General features: G+C 45.1%; 1 protein-coding gene across 4 annotated transcripts in view; it reads right to left on the bottom strand.

The window, feature by feature from the left end:
• The window catches only part of MASP1 (MBL associated serine protease 1), a 71,626-nt gene that overhangs the window by 35,055 nt on the left and 18,464 nt on the right, over nucleotides 1-18,107 (bottom strand). For all 4 annotated transcript variants that reach the window (XM_066347661.1, XM_066347664.1, XM_066347660.1 and 1 more), the window contains exons 3-7: nucleotides 6,638-6,815; nucleotides 5,729-5,860; nucleotides 3,382-3,578; nucleotides 1,838-1,985; nucleotides 464-582 (exon numbers count right to left, since the gene is read on the bottom strand). In XM_066347661.1, coding sequence (XP_066203758.1) covers nucleotides 464-582; nucleotides 1,838-1,985; nucleotides 3,382-3,578; nucleotides 5,729-5,860; nucleotides 6,638-6,815 — 774 coding nt within the window. The remainder of the gene's footprint in view (nucleotides 1-463; nucleotides 583-1,837; nucleotides 1,986-3,381; nucleotides 3,579-5,728; nucleotides 5,861-6,637; nucleotides 6,816-18,107) is intronic.

The raw sequence follows: 18,107 nt of genomic DNA, 5'->3' as shown, positions 1-18,107 counted from the left end.
TTATAGACAGGGGGGAGAGAGAGAGAGAGAGAGAGAAGGGGGAGGAGCAGGAGGCATCAACTCCCATATGTGCCTTGACCAGGCAAGCCCAGGGCTTTGAACCGGCAACCTCAGCGTTTCCAGGTTTAAAATGTCTGCTTTTCATCCCTGTTTGCCCCAATAAACCTCAACTTTGTTAAGGTTGTTTGCCCTGATTGTAGGGCTGAGTAGATCGAGATTTTTGAAATTCAAACCAGCCCACACTCTGTTAAAAGGCTTTTGTGCCACTTCCAGAAGCAAGAGTCTGAGACACATGCTTTGAGTTTTCAGAAGACTGGAATTTCTGGAGCGTGTTGGAGGTTTATGGGGAAGGAAGAAAACACTGTGGAGCGACTGTCACAAGCTCTGGAAGCCCATCTGAGCTGGGAGGCTTGGAGGATTTCTCTGGCCTGGTGGCTCCCGCTCCCCAGACAGGACCCTGTACCTTGAGCACTTTGTAGCCTGTGTCACAGCTGATGAGCACCTGGTCTTTGAAGAAATACTTGGCTTGCAAGGGCTCGATCTTCCCGTGGACAGGAGGCTGTAGTTCTGGGCACTCTTTCCCTGGCAGGGAGCGATGGAATAACAGCAGGTGAGAAAGTGAGGAAAAGTCTGGCAGCAACAGGCCAGTCCCTAGACTGCCCAGTGTGATTGGTGTGGAAAAGCCACAGAACTGGGTCCGAGGGGCCCGGACCCAATAAGCCCAGAAGGAGACTCACTGGAACCTCGAGCAGGCCACTTTCCCACTTGGACCTCTATTTCCTCATTTGTAAAATGAAGTGGTTGGCCAGATCACTTCATCAAAACTCAGGGTTGGAAGGCACATTAAATGTCATTGAGTGCAATCCTCGTCTGCTTTTTTTATTTTTATTTTTATAACAGCTTGCACAGTAGACATCAAACATCTATATGCATTCCTACAGAGACAGGGAACTCACTACCTCCCAAACCTGTACTTTTCATTACAGGACTCATCTAATTAATGGAAGTGTAGTTTCATAGTCAATCAAAATTTATACCATTACAATTTTTACTGATCAGGTATAGTTTGCACTCCTGGGGTACCTGGGGTGATGCCAATTGCTCTTTCTTGCCAAGACCATTCCTCAGAGTGTTAGACTGTGATTATACGCCTCTGAGCCCTCTCTTCAAAAGGCTGAATCAGACAGAGTTCCCAGGCCTGGGGCTATCCCTGCCTTTCTTTTCCTGGACAAACTTTCTTCTGTTAATATTCTCTTCACTCTTTCCCCCAGAACCAGGCACTGAATTTAATAATGCAAGCCAGGCCCGGATATTGGAGTCTATAAATTAGATTAGTCATGGCCAGCTGTGGTCTTGTCGCTGAGGTCTACCTTCTTCTTTTCCAAGTTATTGCAAACCCTTTGAGTCAAATGGCTCTATCAGGGATTGGGCCTTGGGGTCCTGGGAAATGAAGCCTGTGGGCTCTGTCAGTCTGGGGCAACCCAAGGAGGCAAACTGCCATAATGGAGCCTTCTGAGCTCTAGGCCCACAGGCAAATCCCGACTCAGACAGGGAGAGGGCTGAAGCCAGAAGGGTCCGTTCGAGGCCCCATGAATCATGGTGTGAGGGGATGCAGTTCAAAATCCAGGTTTTGGTTTTGAAACCTTCCCTGTGATTCTGAAGTACAGACAGTCCAAACACACCATCATTGCTGCCCTTCACCCCATTTTATAGATGAGAAACTGAGTCAGAAGAGAGAATGTACCTTGGTGTACTCGGCAGCAGAACTGGGAGTCCCACCACAACCCTATCCCTTAGCCACCACTCCTGAGGGCGGAGTACGATGACCACGTGTTACCTGTGGCCGTGTAGGAGAGCTTCCAGCCCAGGTTCTCGCCTGAGTTGTCACTGCGGAATAGGATTAGGACGTGGTGAGTCTGGGTGTCGATGGGTTCTGGGGCTTTCTCTCCACAGAAGGGTCCCAAAACCTTTGGGCCAGCTTTAATCTGCAAGGGGTAAGATGAAGAAAAAGAGGGTCACATCAGAGGAGCAGTGGCTGCTGCAGGGACCACCTCCACACTGCGCTGGGGTTTTCTGGACACCTTCATGTGAACCCTAGCACTCACTCACGTCTCTAGGGGGCGCTACCATTCAGCAGATCGCTCCATCTCCACGCCCCCCATTTACATTTACAATGGCCCTGACAGTGGACAGGCAGGCTAATGAGCCTCTGCTCACAGATGAACCCAATAGGACCAGAAAGCGGCAGAGCTGCTATCCAGGTGCACAGCATAGAAAAGGCCTGTGTCCTCAAAGAACTTGCAGTCTAGTTGGGGAAGTCTAACAATAAATAAATGTTATATGTTTATGATTTATGTAGTAAAATCTACTTAACCTATATAATTCATTATTGGTATGATATATAACTACTTTAACTAGGTGGCCAGGGGAGGCCTCCTTGAGGAGATGACGTTGGATTTGAGACATGTAGGATGAGCAGGAGCTTGTTATTAGAGGAAGAGGGAGAATAGTTTCCAGGCCGAGGAAGCAGCATACGTGAAAGTCAAGGCCAAAGTTGGGAAGAATCTTGGCAAGTATTAAGAACAGGAAGGAAGTCAGTGTGACTGGAACGGAGGCTGTGCCACGGCAGGAGGTGGAAAAGGCAGGCGAGGACCACATCCTGTTGAGGAGCTGGTTTACTTGCAAGTGTAACCTTGGTCTGATCTGACTTTTATAAAGACTAGCCTGGATGTTACGGGAGGACCGACTGTGGAGGGCAATGGCAGAAGCTAGTAAACCAGTTGGGAAGCTTTGCAGTTGACCAGGAGATAATGGGTTTGGACTAGGATAGACAGTGGAGTGGGGGAAGGGGAAAATATCCTATTAGCTGATCTAGACTTCCCATCTCCCAGTCCTGGGTCTTTCCTATGCCTTTAATAACTCTTTTCCTTCCATCCCTGAGGATGAGAACCTCAGCTCTAATTTAATAACTTCTACAATCCTGGATGATCCTTTCACCTTGTCACCCTCACTGTGGAGAGGGGAAAAAGCAAAGCCCCGGGAGATTAAGTACCTGGTTAAGGCTCACAGCAGAGCTCCTGAAAACTCTGGCAGGCAGGATTCTAAGGCAGTCCCATGACCTTCACCCCGGTACACTTTATGACAATGTAATGTTACATGGCTAAAGGGATTTTGTAGGCAGCCAAGTGGCTAGTTTGAGATCAGAAAGGATCCCTAGACAGGATCTGATTAAGCTGGTAGATGTTATTTTAAATAATTACTTTTTGGAAAGTAAGCTGCTTGGTCCCTGTCTTGGGAGAAGGTAGAGGGCAAGAAAACTATTTTTCCCAATTCTGCAGGATTTTCCAGCATCCCCAGGGCAAAGGTGCGTTGCAGGCTTACCTTAATGTAGTCATAGGGGCAAGGCACCTCTGGATGGTCCTCAATGTCAAAAATGTCCTCAAACTGCAGGCTGATCATGAAACCCTCCTCCAGTCCGATCACATAGAAGCATTCGGAGCTCTTAGGGTAAGGGTTGGGGAAGTCAGGGCTGGTGATCACGCCCGTCCTCTGGGTGAAGAGGTTGTCACTGCACTCCACTGTGGGAAACACACCAGATCAAAGCGACACACCACATCATGGCCACGGTACTCTTTTCTTATCTGTTACTGTGTGGTTTCCCAGGGGTCCCTAGAGGCAGGCAGGAAAGGAATTGCTATCCCCATTTCACAGATAAGGAACTGAAGTTCAATGAGGGGAAGTGACTTATCCAAGGTCACACACCTAGTAATAAGCAGAGTCAACACTCAAAGTCAGTGAGCATGAGAAGCCTTTTCATCAAATTCTCTGGCATTGCGGAGGAGTAGGGGATCTAAGATCGGAAGGCTTGAGATGGAGTGGTTGGGGGTGGGGAGCAGATGTCTGAACTGCTATTGTCCTGCTCTCCACTCAGCCCAGAACTCCACTAGGTCTCTGCTCAAAGCCTGCCTGATCCATCCCACACACCCTGACTCCCTGGCCTCCGGCCTTGCTTCGTTCCCCTTCATGCTGCTCACCACTATTTGCCATTATGTGATATATGTGTCTGGATTCTCTTGCCTCACTAGACTGTAGGTCCCCTGAGCTCAGAGATTCTGCTTTGTCCCTGCTGCCTCTTCTGCATCAAGTACTCAGTGTCCTGGGGTCCTGACCATGGCTTAGTTCTGCTGAGGTCCTTTTATTTGCCATTGAACCTCTGTTCTTGAGCTGACCCATCCTAGATCTAGGATGTCAGTTCTTCCTATGCACTTGTTCATCCTGCTCATTTGCAGATGAGTAAACTGTGGTCCAGAAAAGGGGGGTTTGACTAACTTCACCTTCCACTGCTCTGAGCTATCAAGCAAGGCTTACATCAAGGTCACATGAATTCCCATCTGCTTTCATTTTTGACTCCAAGCATTTTCATGGCAACGGTGTTGCCCCAAAGGGGGTTAAAATTGGTTCTTGGTGGGGGGAAATCTTACTCTCTTTATATATGGTACATAGATGGGCATACAGTTCATAAACAATATATACAGTATATCAGTGGTATTAACATTTCCTGGGCAGGGGCAGATATTAGGAAGATTAGGAAGATGTCTTAAAAAGTTCCTGGAGGCAGAGGTAAAAATGAAAGAGATTTTAAAAAACCTTGCTTATTCTTAGCCTTCACTGTACTCAGCATATCCTAGCTACTCAATAAAAACATACTGAATTAAAACCATAGAAAATATAACCTTCTACAAGAAAACTTCTGTATGTGCCTGCTCTCTACTGAAGAGTCATATAGGGATTTTATTCAGAAGTGAGTAGAAGCTTTCAAAGGAGAAATGAAAAGAATTTTTGTTTCTAGCCTTGTCCTCCTCCAGTGATTCCTCATTCAGCCTCCAAGGGATTTTTTTCGAGACCACAGACCCTTACCCTGCAGTCCCACGGCTCCACTGCTAATTCTCTAGGTGTTCCAGATCCTATTGGGCCTTGGGAGGTTGGCAGAAGCTGTTTTCTCTGCCTGTAACGCATTCCTCTCTTTATTCTCTCATGTCCAACAGGGTGACCCTTTCTGAGAAGCGCCTGCCCACTCCGCAGGGGGACGTGGGCTGACTGTGCTGTGCCCATACTTCCTGTGTAGCATTGGTGACTTTTTACCATTTGCTTGTGTGGCTGTTACCCACCAGCCAGGGTGGCATTCGTGGAAAGTAGTGGCACCCTCCCGTGTGTCCGCCTCTGCCCAGTGCAGAGCCTGTGGCAGAACAGGCATGTTGATGAGAGTTGAAAACAGAGATAGCAAGAATGAGATGTTTCCTTGCTGTCCCTGTCGGTGCCTCTGTCCTCCCTCTCCTTTCCTTTGGACTGACGTTCTCTTTATCACCGAGGAACTTAGGGGCCTTGGAAAGGAAGAGAAAAAGGAATTTCTGGGTGAGTCCTAGTTCACGGCTCAGGGAGAGAGGACTGCAAAACCTTTTCTCCCTCTTAACTTGGCCAGATTGGTTGTGAGTGGTAGGAAAGGAGATAGGGAGAAAAGGGCCAAGATTCCTGCAGCCCAGGAAGAAAGGTGGCCCAGAGGCGGGGGCTGCTGGGCACCTCAGCATCATCCGTGTGGTACCTAGAGGCACAGCTCTCTGGCTTCTTTTTAATTGTTCCCATCACATACCTGCATTTCCTCTGAGCCTCCCTAATCTGATTGGAAAATGTGACACATAACGGTGATGAAAGGATCACCGCTAGGCCCCACCTCGGCAGGTCCTGTTGTCCGTGTGGAGGATGTAGCCGAAGCGGCAGGAGCAGTAGTAGCCACCGATGTAGTTATGGCAGTAGTGGTCGCAGGCCAGCTCCTCGTCCTCCCTCTCCGTGCACTCGTCCACATCTGCGGGGCAGGCAGAGACTCTCAGTCCACTCATCCACGTGGACGATGAGGACAGCAGCCACCGTAACAGAGCACTTAGCAGGGGCTCTTCGCTATGCTGGGAGGTACATGCGTTTCATCATTTAACCCTCACATGAAGCCCAGAAGTAGCCAATATACTTGTTTACATGAGCAGACTGGAACTCAGAGAGCTGAGAAGCGTAGCCAAGATTGTACAGAACCAGGTTCAAACTCAAGCACCTGACTCCTGGTGGCGCCACTATCCTCTCACGATTGTTATCACAGCAAGCAGGGCTATTACTAGCACATTTTTTTACAAGATAAAACTGAGACTTGGAGACATTAAATAACTTACTCCAAGTCACACAGATAGTAGGTGGTGGAGGCAACATTCAATCCCAGGGGGGCTGGCCCCAGAGCATGGGCTCTTAACTGCTCTTCCATGCGGCCTCTCTTTCTATGTTGCTAATAGGGGTCTAGCCCTGTCCCAAGCATTGGAAGAAGAGAGATAAAAAAGAGGTATGTTCTGAATCCACTTAAAAATTTTAAATATACTTTTTCCACAGAAGGATATATAATTGGCCAACAAGCAGGTAGAAAGATGCTCCATGTCACTAGTCATCAGGCGGATATACGTGAGAGCAAATGAAGCCAGGCATTCATGGTAGAATCTGTGCGCTGAGTATTCAGGTGCTCATCACCGAAAAGCAAGCACAAGGCCCTTTTCATCTTTCCTGAGAAAGGGAGACCTGGGATGAGCCCCGACTTCTCACTCACCCACAGCCATGTAGTGGGCATCGAAGCCCGTGAATCGCTCCTCGTCAGAGAAATCTGACTGGAAAGTGATGGACATGAAGGAACCAGGGGAGAGGACCACTTCCTGGCCAGGAGTATGCTCTGTGTCTGTGTTCTCACTGCCACAGAAGATTGCCAGCAACTGGTCTTCAGTTTCCACCTGTGAGGTCAAACAGAAAGGGACAAAGATGAGCAGCTTCTCAAATTAGTTTCTCTGCTGGTGTCCAGTAGGAAAGAGGGTGGGGTTGCCCACGAACAGACCAGGCAGCCTGGGAAACCCAAAGGGTGGGGATTAGGGGTTTTAGAATTTAAGGGAAGACACATTATAGGTTAAGTCAAAGCGGCCATCCAATCACTGTTTCATTCATTTTATTGAAGTCCATCAGAAATAGCTTGACCTATGTCACTCCTGTTAACAACCAAATGGCTTTGTTATTCCTACTGACAACCAAATGACTTATTTGCTGAAAATAACTCAATGTTAAAATTCAAAAACAGTAGATAACCTCACAGATGAATTCTATATGCAACAGAGACAACACATTTCTAAAGGAAAAATAAAATCTTTATATACAGTATAAGTCATTCATTGAGCATTCTGTGTGTGCCTCCCACTGGGCAAAGCAGGTGATGGGGATGAACAGGACATGGAGCTGCACATGGGGAGACAGTAAAGACACACACAGAGAGCTATTATACAGTGTGACAAGTGGTTTAATAGAAAACTAACATTGGGAATGCACTCAGAGGCGGTGAAATATCCCCATTAGAATTTAAGCTGCAGGACACCAAGACTGTTTTCTTTCTTTTTTTTTAATTTTTAAATCTTATTTAGAAAATTAACTTTAATGGGGTGACATTGATCAATAAGAGTACATAGGTTTCAAGTGAATATTTCCATAGCATTTGAACTGTTGATTATGCTGTATACCCATCACCCAAAGTCAAATCATTTTCCATCACCTTATATTCGTCCCTCTTTACACCCTTCCTGTAACCCCCTCTCCTATTCTCTCCCCCACATACCTCTCCTCCTGGTTAACCACTTCACTTCTATCTATGTCCATGAGTCTCATTTTTATATCCCACCTACGTGTGAAATCATACAGTTCTTAGCTTTTTCTGATTTACTGTTTTCTTTACAGATGTGTCTTCAGTGTATGGAACAGGACCTGACACACAGCAGTTATCTGTTATCAAGAACTCAAAGTACAAGACCCATTCTGAGTACAATAAGAAGCCAGGTAGCCTGTGGGGACTGTAGGAAATACACTTACAATGACAGGTTGAAATTAGATTATGATTGACCTTGAATGCCATAAGAATAAGTGACTATTCTGTGAGTTAAGGGAAGATATTGAAAACTTTTGAACAGGGAAGTCATGTCATCAGAACTATATTTAATAGGTAGTGTTGATAATACCAAAACTATTGGAATCATCTAGAAATGGTGTATTTTTGTGTATGTTTGTGATAAGACTCAGATGCAAAAATTGCCTATTTGCTATAAGAATTGGAAGAGCCAAAGGCCCTGTGTAAATTCAGAGGCCCAAGCAGAGATCTTGAACTAGTTGCCTAAAGTTGATTGCATGTGTTGGTTTGGGAAGCACAGTATGGCAGCTGGTTGGTATTATTTTTTTGACCACAAATACTTGGCCTATCCATGATTCTGTTGTTTACACCTAACCTAAGCTTGTATTTGTGTTTGCAACTTCTAGACTGATGTTTTAGCCAAGATGCATAAGAAAAATTTCTCACCAAGAATGATTTCTGCTGCCTTTCAAAGTCATTAAAGGAGACTTCTCAAAGGTTGCTTATCTCTAGTAGATTTTAATGAATTCATTGTTTTATTAATTAGTTTAGTATGTCAGAGTATCTTGACATTTGACACTTCTGTTTTGAAACTAATGATTTATTTATTTAAAATAAGCAGGAGTTTTAAAGAAAAACAATTTTGCCCTGGCAACAAAACACAAGGACAGTTAATCACTAACTTTGGGAATTGAAGTGTAAACAGAAGATGAGATCATGGCTTTGCTATTTATTTCTTCTTTCTGTAGATGCTAGCCAAACTCGCACCAGACTTATTACTGTAGAATGTGCCTATCTGCATGCAGCTGAAATGTCTTCCTTGAGCACTGCAGCTGGTTTGTTATTTTCATTATCTGGGTTTTCCAGATAGCTGAAGTTTTATTTAACTGAATTTTAAAAGGTTTTTTAACCTTTTTTTTGTGTGTGTGTAATGTTTTTTTAAAGCGCTTTATACAAATTCACTCTTTCTTAGGTGAAACACACTAATGTTTTCTTCGGGATCCAGGGACATTTTGATAAACACCAACCACCTTGGGGATATTGTGTTGTGTGATGTTGCTTTTGCTCCACATCGAACATCCCCATACTGTAATGCCTTTGCATTTCTAATGTCTTCTTTATGTACTGTTTTATTTCCTGTATCTTTATGAGTTTATTAGATGAAATGTTTTAGAATAGAAACCAGTTAAACTGCTCTGCTTAGAAGTTAATAAAAATAAGACTAAACAGGTTTAGAACGTGGGCCTGGGAAGGGCTCCTGCTATGACCGAGTAGCTGCATGAGCTGGAGTGCGCCATCTTGGTGGCCACTGCTTTGGAGCAATGGAACGTGTAGGCAGAGGTCCGGAGCCCCACTCCTGATCTACCATAAACTGATATGGCCAACTCCTCTTTAGTTCTCAGTTATCCACCTAACGAAACAGGGGTTTGAAAGAGGTGAACTCTGTGTTCTCTTCCAATTTTGACATACCTGTACTAGTATTCTGACACATCATATTATCCATACATAAAGATCCATCCATACCTACCAGAAGATGGTGAACAGGAGTTTCAGCACACAAATTGCTTCCTGTTAAAGAATCTGATGAACTTGAACTTGTTTGTGGTCTATAACCGTAAAATATAAAAGCAATTACTAATAAATAGTGATGTCTTGAACATTAACAGTTCTGGACTCAGCAGCCTCCTTCCTGTAATTTGGTATCCTCAAAGTCTTTTGGGTTCTATAATACCTGTAGCATGGACACTATTTATTTATTTATTTATTTATTTATTTATTTATTTATAATGTATGTATTTTTTACAGAGACAGTGAGTCAGAGGGAGGGATAGACAGGGAGAGACAGGAACAGAGAGAGATGAGAAGCATCAATCATTAGTTTTTCGTTGCACGTTGCAACACCTTAGTTGTTCATTGATTGCTTTCTCATATGTGCCTTGACCGCGGGCCTTCAGCAGACCGAGTAACCCCTTGCTGGAGCCAGTGACCTTGGGTTCAAGCTGGTGTGCTTTTGCTCAAACCAGATGAGCCCGCGCTCAAGCTGGTGACCTCGAGGTCTCGAACCTGGGTCCTCTGCATCCCAGTCCGATGCTCTATCCACTGTGCCACCGCCTGGTCAGGCAACACTTTCAAGTGAAAACAATTGGAGATAATTTGGATTAAAGCAAGATTTAATGAATGTCTGCGATAAATAATTTCCCTCCTCATATCTTCCAGGCTTAGGGATCATTTCATGATGGCAGATAAATTGTCATCACTTGCAGAGCAACACTATTTTAGAGAACAGGTAAGCATGCCCCAGCTGAGACCCATGGGAAAATCTGAGCCATATACACCTTTTCAAGGAAGAAAGAAAAGACCCTGGAGCCCTGGGAATTCACCCTGCAGCTCAGAATATCAAAGCTAGGAGGGAGGGGGCTCTAAGAGCTATTTCCCTTGCCCTTCTTCTTGAAGAAACTGAGGTCTAGAGAGGGGACGTGATTTGCTAAGAGTAAAGAGATAATCACAAGCATTTCCTGCTATCAATTTTGCTTTTGGAACTGTTCTGACCTTGGAAAAATAAACCCACCAACCCAGAGCGTCCATGACAAAAGACATAGACATTGACAAACAACTTCTCTGGCTCAAGGGCTTCTTGAAATCTTATCTTGGGTGTATGGACTGTCTCCCAGAGAGGATGTGGCTCAGTGACAGTTCCAGCCATAACCTAAACAGAGGCGGTCACTGGCCTTGGTTAATATTTGCAGTTGCTGCTATGAATTCTAAAATTCTATAAAAATCAATTACCTCTGAGAACAGGTGGAAGACTGAGCTCTGACTCCTATTTGGACTGTCCCATTGCTAGGGCCATTATATTAACATGATGGAGGGAAATACCTTATCACATGAGGACACAAAATTTATAATAATAAAAAAGCAAGAACCATTTTTTGGAGATCACAGACTCTTCATTTTTCTATATCTTATCATGAGCAACCATGTCCTTTCAGGCTAATGTCATTCAGGGTACCAATACATGGACACATGCCCTCAATTTGTTTTCTTTCAACTTAATTCAACAATTATTGATACATCAACTTCTGTCTGACTGTAATTTGGAGAATTCCAGAAATTATTTATCTGTTGTATGAGCTTAATTTGCAAGTTTTCTTCTTCTGGGAATAAGATAAGTCCTCACATGTGTATGTATTAGGACATTGTCAGGGAATAGTTATTACAATGAAAGGTAGGAAGTCCCAGGAGTTTAAAAAAAAAGGGGGAGAAAAAGCATCCAGATGAGGGGAATTAGAATACACTTAGGAAGAGAAAGTAAAGTGTTCTTTGATCTGGGACCTAACGGTGAGTAGGATTGAGGCCTGTAGAAACAGTAGTTGGTGGCCCTGGCCGGTTGGCTCAGCGGTAGAGCGTCGGCCTGGTGTGCAGGGGACCTGGGTTCGATTCCTGGCCAGGGCACATAGGAGAAGCACCCATTTGCTTCTCCACCCCCCTCCTTCCTCTCTGTCTCTCTCTTCCCCTCCCGCAGCCAAGGCTCCATTGGAGCAAAGATGTCCCGGGCGCTGGGGATGGCTCCTTGGCCTCTGCCCCAGGCGCTAGAGTGGCTCTGGTCACGGCAGAGCGACGCCCCGGAGGGGCAGAGCATCGCCCCCTGGTGGGCAGAGCATCGCCCCTGGTGGGCGTGCTGGGTGGATCCTGGTCGGGTGCATGCGGGAGTCTGTCTGACTGTCTCTCCCCATTTCCAGCTTCGGAAAAATACAAAAAAAAAAAAAAGAAACAGTAGCTGGAAGGTTGAGGGGCAGTAGGGAGAGCATCCAGGCAGAGGGAACTGATCCTGGAGGTATTCTGAATCTCAGCCACCTCTCCTCACACTACCACCTCCTGTAAGAAAGGGGTTCTATTGAGGACAGAAGGCTGAAAAGAGAGATCTAAGGAGGTGAAGTCGAGTCTGTCTTCTACGAATTTTCTGCCCCAGTAGAAACAACACAAAACTCCTTGGCAAAACCAAGGCAGGGTAGCAGAAAAGTTGTCCAACTATCTGTAGACGGACAGCTACCGTAGCTCTCCACATGTCCATAATGTTATCAGAGTTTAACAAATACACTAACAGTTACCCACTAGTTCCTTGGAGCAATGGATGGAGAACATAGCTTAGGAGTGATAGTTTTCATTTTATAGATGAGAAATCTGAATCCCAAATGACCTAAATGAATCAGACAAAATCATTATTTAACGAGCAGTGGCTCCTGGCCCACAATTGCAGAATACTGATTCCATAGCCAATGACTTTTATGTTCCTTTAAGGCATGAGGCCAACTAGCAAAGGCTGTTTTACAGACTCAGTGACTCAAGGCTTTGCTTGTCCTTGTCCAGAAGCTACATCCTGAAGGCTTTCTGATATCTCCTCTGGGCCCTTACGAGCTTTTCAGAGTTAATTTAGGCAGATATTTAAGACAGTGCTGGATTGTCCTGATGTCAGTAGTTAATTGGGAACTATGTTCCTCAGAGTCTCCTTCCCTGTATAGTTCCAGGATAGTATTGGCCAAAAGGGGAACTTGTGTGAGTTTAGAACACAACAGCTCTTTACTCTCTGAAGGTTGTTTTGTGATCAGATACAGAAATAAACAGATGTGGCTATATCCAGTAGGTCATAACTTATGTTCACTCTTTTCTATCTGCATCCTGGTCTTCTTTTCAACTACTGGCTCCGATGACCAATGGTGGCTCAGACCTACCACCAGGTGCATGTAGGTGGACTCACAGGGAGTGAAGCTACTCAGAGCCAATAGCTTCTTATAGATCTTTCCACATAGGCTCCCCCTTCACTGTCCAACCTGGGTTTGTTAGATGGATTTAATTATCAGATTCTTCTGCAGATACCATCATTTTCACCCATTCTAGGGTTTCTGGAGAACTGATTAGTAGCCTTTCTATGATCCTCCACCTCCTTGTCTATGAACAGCTGGGACCCTCACTTTCCCAGTTCCTCCTATGATTATATGAGTTCTAATGCCCATGAATAGACATTGTCTCACAACACTCATAGAAACTGCTCTCCTGACTGCATTCTGACAGATACTGTTACTGGCATCAGGGGTAGGATGGTGCAGTAACAGAAACTAGAACACGTGACTTCAGTTTGTCTAGAGGTGAGGAAACTGCTATAGGAGTCTTGACAAAAAGTGATGTATTGGTGAAACAAGGGGCAAAACTACTTGCCTGTGGCAACTTAGAAGGTAGAAAAATAGATAGTGATAAATCTATGGATCTGGCTGAGGAGATCTCTGTGCAGAAAGTTGCAAGTGCCAGTGCGCGCTTCTAGCTGTATATGGCAAAGTACTGCAGGAAGAAGCAAGTCTTTGGTATGCAAGCAGAAGTTAGAGGAAATACAGAGGGGACAGGACTAGCTGGGTTGGAAAATAAGATTATTTCTCACCTTTAGTCTCTATACGAGCAAGATATTTTAAGAGCAATATATGGCCTCATGATAAAAATTATGTCAAAGATCCTTCATGAAAACATAAAAGATTTCAGTGCCTAGTACTCCCTATCAGCTGGAAAAAGGGGCTTTGAAGAATCTTATGAGCATTGTCTCATAGCACCCAAACATGCTTTTGAAAGTAGAGAGAGGGACCTATTTTGAAAAGAACTGTGGATGTTGTTTTTGTCTAATGGAGTGGACTATATTCTGGTATATGAGACACCAAAATTTTTTAAAGAGAGATATACCAACCAGCTTGGACTATAAATGACTGAGACAATTAAAAATAAGAAGAGGTGTCTTGACCCCAAGTTTCAATGCACAGGAGATAAGTGGAAAGATCTACTCAGCTGCAAAATGGGCCATTTCTTATGGAAAAGGAAGAAGGTCCCAGAGGGTGAAGCTGAGAAGCCAGAGGGCAGAGCCAAGAACCACAAAGAGTGAGGAATGGGGGAAGCCCTGTGAGGGGCAGAGCTGGTCTCTGGACTAGACAACCTGGGTCTGGCTGGGTTTCAGATTACTGTGGATCAGTAACTGTGATGATGCCTGTTCATCCCGTTTTTCTTTTCTTTTTTTTTTTTTTTTTGTATTTTTCTGAAGCTGGAAATGGGGAGAGACAGTCAGACAGACTCCCGCATGCACCCGACTGGGATCCACCCGGCACGCCCACTAGGGGCGACGCTCTGCCCACCAGGGGGTGATGCTCTGCCCCTCCGGGGCGTCGCTCTGCCGGGACCAGAGCCACTCTAGCGCCTGGGGCAGAGGCCAAGGAGCCATCCCCAGTGCCCGGGCCATCTTTGCTCCAATGGAGCCGGGGCTGCGGGAGGGGAAGAGAGAGACAGAGAGGAAGGAGGGGGGGGGTGGAGAAGCAAATGGGTACTTCTCCTATGTGCTCTGGCCGGGAATCGAACCCGGGTCCCCCACACGCCAGGCCAACGCTCTACCGCTGAGCCAACCGGCCATGGCCTCATCCCATTTTCCAAAGGGAATTCTATTGTGGTTATCCTATGCTTGTGTCACTAAGACAAGAAGATATGGGGTTGGTGTAGGTGGATGGATGAGGGAGAAACAAGAATTCTCTGATGAGGAGTTCATGAAGACTTTTGCAGGTAGGAAGAGGAGAGAAAGAGGGAGAGAAAGAGAGAAAGAAAGAAAGAGAAGTAGTGGGAGGGATTGAACATTTAAAAATATTTGTGATAAGAACATCTGCTTCTTTTTATTTGTTTCTCAAGAGAATGAGTTGAATTGTGCAACTGCTTTCCATTTTTTAAGTTTCTTGTTTTTTGATATAACTCTTTACTGAAACTGAATCATGTGGGACCTCATCTTTGTTAGTTAAACATGAGTCTTTACCATTTTATTAGATGTTTGGGAAATTACTTGAACGTTCTTGTAGGTTGATTTATAGTCCCCAAAAACTGTGTTTGAGTCTTTTTGAACTTGACTTGACCTCATATGGAAATAAGCCTTTGCCCATGTAATTAAAATGACATTGTACTCGATTAGGTTGGATCTTAATCCAATCACTGGTGTCCTTATAAGAAGAAGAACAGTTGATCACAGAGATACATAGAGAGGGAAGTATAAAGACAGAGGCAGAGGCCGGAGATAAGTTGCCACACCCAGGGAAGGCCACGGAGTGCCAAAACCAGAAGGGGCAGAGAAGGGTTCTTTCCTAGTGCCGTCAGAGAAAGCGTGGCCCTGCCAACACCTTGATTTCGGACTTCCAGTCTCCAGAACTATGAGACAAGAAGCTTGTTATAAGCCACCTGGTTTGTTATGCCAGACTTAGGAAACTAACACACACAGAATACAGGTTTTATGATCTGTAAAACAGTGAAAATAAGAGTATTTGTATCACAGAAATGTTATAAGCACAACATGAGTCAACATATGTAAAACATTTAGAAAAGTGCCTAAACTGTCGTTAGCATCCAGTAAATGAGTGAGAAGAACAGGCCACTGGGATGCAGCCAACTGAAATGACACCATTCTGGGAGCCCCGCTAAGTGAGTCATGGGCAATTTCATGTATTTGCAGGAGAATTCAGAGATTGGAACTGTCTCTGGGTATCTTTTTATTTCCAGGTTCCATTCTCTTTCTAATCTCACTAAAGCCATCAGCACCATCACTGACTTCCCTTTTCATGAGCTCAACAGGTCCCAGGCTGATGGAGCAGAAGGGGAACCTAGAGAGGCCGCACAGCCCAGACTCCTTGTCTGGCAGGCGGCGTCTTAGGCCCCTTTGGCTCTCTGCACTTCACAAGCTTCCTAACAATCCTGGGAGATGGGTGACAGGGAAGGGGTATTCCCCTTATTTTGAAATATTTAAGGGATTTCTAAAAGCTTTCATCTATCAGAGAACAGTATTAGGTCCAGGAATCTCTTTACTTTCCTGTTTCAAAGAATTTTCCTAGATATATGAATTTAGGCCAGCGATTCAGTGACAGCCCCAGGCCCATGAATCCTGACTCTGTGCTCCTGGGGTCACCTTCACCTCAAGTCCATCACTTCCAGGGGCTGCGCCAGGGGTTAACAGCCCAGGTTTGCCACTTTATCCAGTCACTCAAATTATAGTTAAAAATAATGAAAAGGAGTACATTAAAGATATTAAGTCCAGACAAGAACCTGGAACTAGGGGGAAAAAAAAAAGATGTGGGTGCATATGTGTGTGTGTGTATTGTATTTCAGAAGTGTTTGAAAGCCATGAAAATAAAACTAGCACAGCTGGTGGATCTGGGATGCAAGATGGCCTCATTTAAGAGGAGCTGGAATCGTGGTGGGATTCAGCCAGTTTACACCAGTTTGGCAGAACCAATATTTAATTTTTTGTTGAGTTCAGAAAACCAATTGTTAAAATGGCACTTGTAATCAGCATTGTCTCTAAGGTGGGCGCCTGGGCAGCTTCCCAATGTGGAAATCACAAATTTATATTCCTTATTCTTTTTTAATGTTCATCTGTATAACAGCGTACTCTAAGCGCCCATAGTAATAATGTTCATTCCATCCACAATTGTGAAAATAATTGCAAGTGAAGATGCCAATCAAGAAGCAATACGGAAATATCTTAAATAACAGTTTACTGTTTTTTGTCATGTATTATTTAATATTTTTCATTAATATTTTAAAACTCTAATAACAATCTAGTTTTGTGTACCTCTTTTATTGTTCTTATTTAAGTATTAAATGCATGAGATAATAAACTACCTTTCAGTATATTGGGTTTTTTTTATACTTAAAACACTATTAGGGTCGAGAACCAGTTGTTAAATTATTTGAATCCCACCACTGCTTGTGATGGCAGTCTTGCAACGAATGCACTTCAGGTAGACATTGTGACTCAGGGCCCAGAGAGGTGAGGCGAGTCCTCAAGGCCACGCATCTCAGGAGTAGCGGACTGGAGAGAAACTCCACAGGTCCTGGCTCCAGCCCTGGCTCAGTCATTGGACTCAGAGAACCACAGAATGTCAGAGATAGAAAACATTAAAGGCTATCAAGTCTATCACTTTCCTTTCTTAGGTAGGGAAACTGAGGCTCAGAGAAGTGAAACAACTTGTTCAAAGTCACATGGCCAGTTAATGAGAGGCGGGATCAGGGTCCAGGTATGCTGATAGTCTCAGGACAGTGCTCTTATTTATTTTGTTAGTCAGAGTAAAAATGTGTACCAGAGGTGGGGAAGCCCCTCAGATGGAATTGTGTACATGCACATGCTGACACCATCACCACACACAGCTCCCTCAGGGGGCCTTAGAGTCTAAGACACCCCCTGCTTCAGCTGGGCTCGCCCATCCGCAGGGAGGGCTCTGGACAGAGGGGATGGAATCCAGGCAGCTTGAGCACAGGGAGGCGAAAGAGCTGGCTGGGGAGGAGGGACTGGGAGCTTGGGAAGCAGGCTTCCCGCAGGTGGGAAACTGGCAGTGCCCAGCATCTCAGCAGGAGCAGGGCTGGAGCAGGGGGTGGGTGTCCAGAGTCTGGGAATCAAGGCTGGGAAGGCGGGCCAGGAAGGATTTATACTCTTGATGGCCCCTAAATGGCTCAGACTCCCCACCTGACCCCTTCCTTGACTTTAGGCTCATTCACATGCAAATCCCCTCAGACATGGGAGGCTGAGCCCCAAAGAGTCGGGACAGGAGCATTGCTGGAGACAGCTACAAACAAAGCCTTGCTCTGTTCTTCCGCAGCACGCAGCCCGCAGCCCGGCTCAAGGTGTGTTGCAGTCTGGACTGGAATGAAAGTACTGATTGAGTAAGTGCTGAGTAGAGAGAAGGGACCTGCCAGGGGCCAGGTTCACCCAGCAGCACCAAGGAATGTGTGAATTGGGGTGTTCCTCTCCCCATCCCGGCCCAAAGGTACTGTACTTCCTGAAATGTTCCCATGGAAACCCTCCGTGAGAGCTTGAATAGAGACCAACAACCTGGGTTCTGGTCACTGCTTTGTCACGCATATGTCATGGGTCACTTTATCCTCCCTAGGGAGGGATGGTTGGAGCTGGTTGGTACCAGCTTACAGGAACCAATTGTCAACATTTTAGGGCTATTGGTGACCCTACTGTTATACATAGCCATCATGAAAAATTACGTTTCATAAACTTACATACAAATAATATACATTAAAAATAAATGATATAAAAACTCATCACCTCCTGACTACTTGAGCATTTTACAAT

This window comes from Saccopteryx leptura, chromosome 8 (assembly GCF_036850995.1).
Source record: "Saccopteryx leptura isolate mSacLep1 chromosome 8, mSacLep1_pri_phased_curated, whole genome shotgun sequence".
Classification (NCBI taxonomy): Eukaryota; Metazoa; Chordata; class Mammalia; order Chiroptera; family Emballonuridae; genus Saccopteryx; species Saccopteryx leptura.
Note: the sequence above shows the minus strand (reverse complement) of the source record. Positions and strands in the feature narration are given on the sequence as shown.